This window comes from Notothenia coriiceps, unplaced genomic scaffold (assembly GCF_000735185.1).
Source record: "Notothenia coriiceps isolate Sejong01 unplaced genomic scaffold, NC01 NC01_scaffold00034545, whole genome shotgun sequence".
NCBI classification, from domain to species: domain Eukaryota; kingdom Metazoa; phylum Chordata; class Actinopteri; order Perciformes; family Nototheniidae; genus Notothenia; species Notothenia coriiceps.
Genome location: NW_011367246.1, coordinates 1 through 6,549, shown reverse-complemented (window position 1 = coordinate 6,549; position 6,549 = coordinate 1). Strand labels below are relative to the sequence as shown.

Here is a 6,549-nt window from a genome sequence, read left to right as displayed (position 1 = left end):
GGGGGGGGGGAGGGGGACTGAAAACTCATCTCTTTGGACCCCACTTCGAGCGATAGAATTACTAACAAATAAATGCTAACAGAGCACTTATATACTAATAAAGGACTGGCTTATCTAAAGCCAGTTGAGTAGCACTTGAAATGTTTGGCTCTATGAAACCTGATGTACTATATGATTCTGTTTTGATTTGTGATTCGAACATGGTGAGACCAGGGCGGTCACGGATGTGTTTGAGGATTTTAATGCAATCAAATATTTCATTATGCTTCACAAATAACTTTTTTTGCACTTTGGGCCTGGTGTTAAAGTAAATGTGTGTTATATGACTTTACTTGTGTGTCAGTGAAGGAAACAGACCATAATATGTGACGTCTGTACCTTTGTGTGTCCTGCAGAAAGACTTGATCCACACCATCGGAGAAAGTGCTGCTCTGGGAGCTGCTGGCTTCGTCATCTGGGGAGATCTGAACCTCACCTCCTCCAGGGTGGGTGTCCTCCGCCTGTTTCCAAAAATAAAATAACATCTTTACCCCCTCTCTTTGAAAGCTCGCTCACAGAGGGAAAGTATGTCCTGACTCTCCTTGTTAGAAAATGATTGATAGATCCACAGAGATCTAAATACACGTCATTTGTTGATTTACTGTCAGATGTTTTCTTTCTAATTTGTGCTGTTGAGTGTTGTTAAAAAAAACATTCTTTCTTCGAGCGTCTTCATTTGTTTTGGAATCCAAACAAACCACAGCTGTAAATATAGCGAGACAATAGAGAGCTGACATCATGTGGTCGCCGCGTGTTGTGAAACCACTTGACAATTTTAAAAACTATAATACACATGTTTTTATGGCCTGCAGTTATCCTGTCTGCATGGAGAAGAGTTCATCCAGAGAGCATCTGACTGTCTCAGATTCTCAGGGAGTGTTTTATATTCATTTAAAGCAGATATTTAGATGTTTGTTCGACTTCAGCTACTTCACGGTTTGTTCCTCACATCAAATCTTATCTGAAACACATCTTGGTGAACTATTTTCATCATGTAAAAGAAAGAAAGGTTTAAAAAGGCTCAATGTTGTTGTGAAATCTGGGGGTAGCAAAGCCACAAATTAACGCGTTTGCATTTGTGCTCTCTATGTTTCGTCTCCCTGTTCCTGCCTGTTGGCGTCAGCTGATAGAGGTGTTATGGTTTATCTTGTTATGCAGCATGTTGATTCTTCTCTCAGAACCAGCTAAATACATGGGTCTGGGGTAGAGTTATTCAGAAGTGGTTAGGCAGCAGCGGACTCACCTCGTGGCTCAGCTCATGTCTTGTGAATTCTCCGGCCGAAGCTCCAAATAAACCGTCAGTGTTTGCCATCAAAGTTCCTGCTCTCTCCTCGTGTCTCTCTGAGTCTCCATTGCTCCAGAAGATTCCATCACGCTAGGAAGCACTAAAAACTCATTAAATGTCTTCAATGTTTTCTGAAACATCTTGTGAACTTTAATGGCATAGACAATAATAAAAGCGTTCCTCAAAATCAGTGCCTTGGGCCAAGTGGCACGTACATTTGGTATCCAATGCTAGAAAGTAGCGTGACCACTTGTATCTAAAAAAGTCCAGTAGGCTACGATTGGTTTATCAGAGCTGGTTTGATGTACAGTAAGTACCTGCCTACTGCTACTGAAAACTTAATCTAGGAGCCAAACTGGAGTCTTCCCTCACATCCTGACAGTTATTTGTTTTTCCATTTCCACAGTTTAACTGCACCAAGGTGAAGACGTTGCTGAGCCACCGCCTGGGTCAGTACATCACCAACGTGACGCGAGCGGCCGAGGTCTGCAGCGACTTCCTGTGCCAGGGGAACGGCCGCTGCGTCCGGCGAAACCCCCTCGCCCGCCACTACCTCCACCTGAGCGGCACCTCCTACCACATCCAGCCCTCCAACGACGGGGACTTCTCCGTCACCGGCTGGCACTCTCAGCACGAGCTGCAGCTGCTCACCAAGAGGTTTCGCTGCCACTGCTACGAGGGACACGAAGGCGAGAGATGCGACTCCATCAACATTGTGAGGGAGGACGACGAGCCGAGGAGGGAGGAGGAGGAGGAAGACGAGGAGAAGGAGAGGAAAAGGACTGAGTGGGAGGACGAGCAGGGGGAACGGTGGGAGGGACGGGAGAACGAGGCGCCGCCGAACACCTGCAGCCTCCACCTGATGGTGCTGATGCTCCTGATGAACCTATCGTTAGTGAAGACGCTCGTATGATGACACAGATGTGACTTTTTAACAGACAATGTTTTTTTTATTTGAGATGGAGAAAGACTGGAATTGAACCCAATATGTTACCGTTTCAGTTGATGGACCATGCCATGTTGTACAATATGTATTATTATCCTCATAAGGAAAGTGGTTCTCCGTCTGGAACAGATCTGGTGCTGTACTCATTATCCACGGTGTTCCTGGATGGCTAGCTCAAAAAAAGGCTGAATGAAATCAAAAAATATATTTTAGTAAATGAAATGCTATTTGAAACTTTAACAAAAGCCCCAAAACAGTCAACAGCTGAACAGTCAGAAGATATGCTAACACAGGCTGACTATCAGCATCTACCACAAAATGTTCGTCATTGCTTCCCAAAGTCCAAGGCGATTCTTAAAAATGCTTATTTACGTTAGTTTAAAATGTAAGCATGCTGACATTTTAAACTATGTAGCATTTAGCAGAAAGTCAGGCTGAGGTTTGGTATAAGTTGCAGGTATTTGGTTATAAATTAAATGATAGGACTTTTGGGGCAGAAGAAACATTTTGATGTCAACATTTTTGCTGAGGGGGGGTTAAATGTGTGTAGCAATTGTTAAAGCAAACCATCCAACCAATTTAAGACATTTGACTTCAAAACCACCAAAGTCAACCTCATGGTGGCGCCACAGGAACAGACAGTGGAAAAGCAAAGTCAGTCAGGTTCATCCTGGTTCAATACTAACACACATTGTCAAGTTAAAGAAGAACTTAAAAAACAAATGGTGTTCAATGTGAAGTGAAAGCAGCTGCTGTGTTAAAAGGTAACTGGACATTTTCTTTTAGGAATGTGATAGCACTTTACATGAAACAAACATGAGGTTGGACGTGCAGTTTGGTTGATTGTACCTCAGTTAATCAGGTGAACTGTATTTGACTTCTGCAAAAATCTGCACAGCCTATTTAGCCAAGAACTGCATCCGTTCTTCCAGGAAAGTTAGAAAATAATGTATATACGTTTGTTTAAGAGTGGACGGAGAGGAGATCTTCTAGCGTAGGAGGGATTACGGATTTAACTGCAGGATTATCCGTAATTTTGTTTTACGGAGGTACAACAGCCAAATCTATAATCTAAAAACCAAAGGGTGCTACTACTCACAGCCATAGGTAAAATAATCACTAATATTAGACGCTTGGTCTGTGGTGATTTTAAGGCACCCTTTAAGAATTGCTGTTATTTCTAACAGCATGACACTTGATACGCTGTTATTGCATCGGCATTATACATGAAGTATGTATTTTTTGTACTGTTACTTACATTATACTCTTGAAGTACGGCATGTCGGGATATGCTACATACTTTGAGTTATTGGGACATATGTTACAGGTGCTATGGACTTCAACATATCTGTATTCTTTCTATATGATTATAACAAAAAGGTTTGTTAAGTAGTTATTATACAGAGTTACTATATCGGAGTTTGGAAGAATCTAATCAAAAGATCTGTTTAGTTTTTTCATCTTGTTGTGGCTGTAGCTGTTGAACAGAACTGTAGGTATGACGAAACACTGAACAGGAAGTAAGAGACGGCACATACTTTATCTGAATTATAATAATGACGAAGAGACTTCCTGTGTTTCTTCAATGCCTACCTCTTGCAAAACGATGACAGATACTTGTACTTTAAATAGTCCACAAAAACATGTTCCATTCCTGAGCGTTGATGCCTCCAGTTATTCTAAATTCTTGGGCTTTTGATTTTCCTCTGTTCATTTTATCTGGAACAATTCAAGCTTGAGCCCACAGAACAGCTAACAGATGCTAAAGCTGACAAATCTGCATTCAATGTCCTGGCTTCTTCTGGAGCTTTCAACCCTAAAAACAAGACCAAGTCAGGATGACATTTCAGAGGGGAAAGACAATTCAAGATAAGCCCTTTTTTTAACCAAGGTTAAAATATTATAAACTGTCTCAAAGATCTCTTTTTAACTCTATTCACGCCGCTCATAGCAAGTCTGTTTTCCAATTTTTAGACAATCGAGACCATTCGTCAAACACACGCTGCTCTTAGTCCAAAATACCAGTATAGAAACTTAGAGACTTCTCTTCATTGACCACGGAGAACTGGAGCATTTTGAAATCACAGCCTGTTTAAAGCAGAGGTGAGACCTGGTTCTGGATCTGGTCATCCCAAAGACTTCTAATGAAAGTTTCTATGACTTTCTGGTACGACCAAAAGCAAGTCTGTTTTCCATTTTTATTCAATAAATCCTCTCGTCCAATACACTCAGTCCAAACACACTTTTACTGAACGTTTCTGCAGCTACGGATAAAGAGTTCTAACATATTTAGAAAAAGACTTCCAAAAACTGCAACTGGATAACTTTTTGGGGTCAAATCAACAATCACTACAGCCTAGAGAACTGGAAGGGTTTGAAATCAAATCAAACTCAGAGAAGAGGTAGACCTGAGACCTTGTTCTGGATCTGATCGTCCCAAAGACTTCTTATGAATCGATGAGAGTTTCTGTATCATTCTGTTCTTTAAAAAGTAAACATGTAGCATCTGTCACAATCTCTGCACCACTGATCCTAAACTGAGCCGGTACGTTCATCTCAAACCAGCCTTCAGGTGAAGTTTCCTGGACTCACTGTGTGCTTTGTTCCCTGAAGATTGTAAAGCCAAATATGCATCAAGGACTATGCAACACTTGGAAAATGTTACCTGAATGTAAATGCACTGCAAATAAAGACTTTTCTTCAAAACACCTGACTTTCCGAATCATTTATTTGCATATAAAGACAGGATGTTTGCATATATCTTCAGTTATAAGAGAAACAACGTGTGCAACGTGTTCTTGCCACATATGATGAGGCTTTCAGAGCTTCATTATTCCTTGTAAAATATATCCTGAGGGGGGAATTCGAAGTGCGTTTAAATAAATATTGAAGTCATCCCGGTCTTTCCAATTCCACAGCAACACACTGGGAAACCTGAATCATCAAACCAGCTGGTTCCTGTTTGGTTACCAAGGAAGGAAAAGGTGAACACGGAGAGGTGACACTCTGACCTTTTCACAGAGGATGACTCGTGAAAAATACCACAGAATTCACCAAAAAAGGCAATATTTATCAGCCACAAAACAAAGGAAGTTTCCACTTGAAGATAAAGACAAGGCCTGCAGTATTTTTTAAATATCAGGCCTGAACTGAAGGGTAAGGTAGACACAGGTCCGCACTGCAAGTCTAACCATAGTGTGTTAAGTAATAATTACAATTTAAATTACGAAGGCCACAAACTTAGAGAGAGAGAGAGATAGATAGATGGATAGATAGATAGATAGATGGATAGATGGATAGATAAATAAATAGATAGATAGATATATAGATATATAGAGAGATAGATAGATAGATAGATGGATAGATGGATGAAAGAAAGAGAGATAGATAGATAGATGGATAGATAGATAGATAGATAGATGGAGAGATAGATAGATAAATAAATAGATAGATAGATGGATAGATAGAGAGATAGATAGATGGATGAAAGAAAGAGAGATAGATAGATAGATGGATAGATAGAGAGATAGATAGATAGATAGATAGATAGATGGAGAGATAGATAGATGGATAGATGGATAGATAGATAGATAGATAGATGGAGAGATATATAGATAAATAAATAGATAGATAGATAGATAGATAGATAGATAGATGGATAGATGGATGGATAGATGGATAGATGGATGATGGAAAGAGAGATAGATGGATAGATGGATGGATGATAGATAGAGATGTAGATAGATAGATAAATAGAGAGATAGATAGATGGATGATAGAAAGAGAGATAGATAGAGAGATAGATAGACGGATAGATGGATGGATGATAGATAGATGGATAGATAGATAGATAGAGAGATAGATAAATAGATAGATGGATAGATGGATGGATGATAGATAGAGAGATAGATAGATAGATGGATGGATGGATAGATGGATGGATGATAGATAGATAGATAGATAGATAGATAGATAGAGAGATAGATAAATAGATAGATGGATAGATGGATGGATGATAGATAGAGAGATAGATTGATTGGAAAAGGGTGGTGCTACATGAAGTGAATAAAAAAGAGGATGTTGTACAAGCCCCTTATGATGACCTTAAGAGCCTTGTAATGACCTAGAGTCTTTTCTCTAAATATCTCATGAAAGGGGAACAGAAATGTATCCTGGCCTGAAGTCTTTATTTTGTTATGAATTACAAAGAAAAAAGCTAGGAAACCTGAGTTCATAAAACAGATGCTTTGTTATTCTGTCAATGCCGTGGAATGAAAAG

General features: G+C 39.8%; 1 protein-coding gene across 2 annotated transcripts in view; it reads left to right on the top strand.

Annotated features, from left to right (window-relative positions):
* The window catches only part of hyal4 (hyaluronidase 4), a 7,728-nt gene extending 2,750 nt beyond the window's left edge, over nucleotides 1-4,978 (top strand). Inside the window, exons 3-5 of one of the 2 annotated variants that reach the window (XR_800187.1) lie at nucleotides 396-485; nucleotides 1,731-4,373; nucleotides 4,673-4,978. Coding sequence is in view for 1 of the 2 variants with exons in the window: in XM_010790709.1 (XP_010789011.1) it covers nucleotides 396-485; nucleotides 1,731-2,237 (597 nt within the window). In the remaining variant the exon portion in view is untranslated. Of the gene's footprint in view, nucleotides 1-395; nucleotides 486-1,730 lie in introns of both variants that reach the window. The other variant, XM_010790709.1, reaches the window with a different exon arrangement.
* Nucleotides 4,979-6,549: the final 1,571 nt, after the last annotated feature.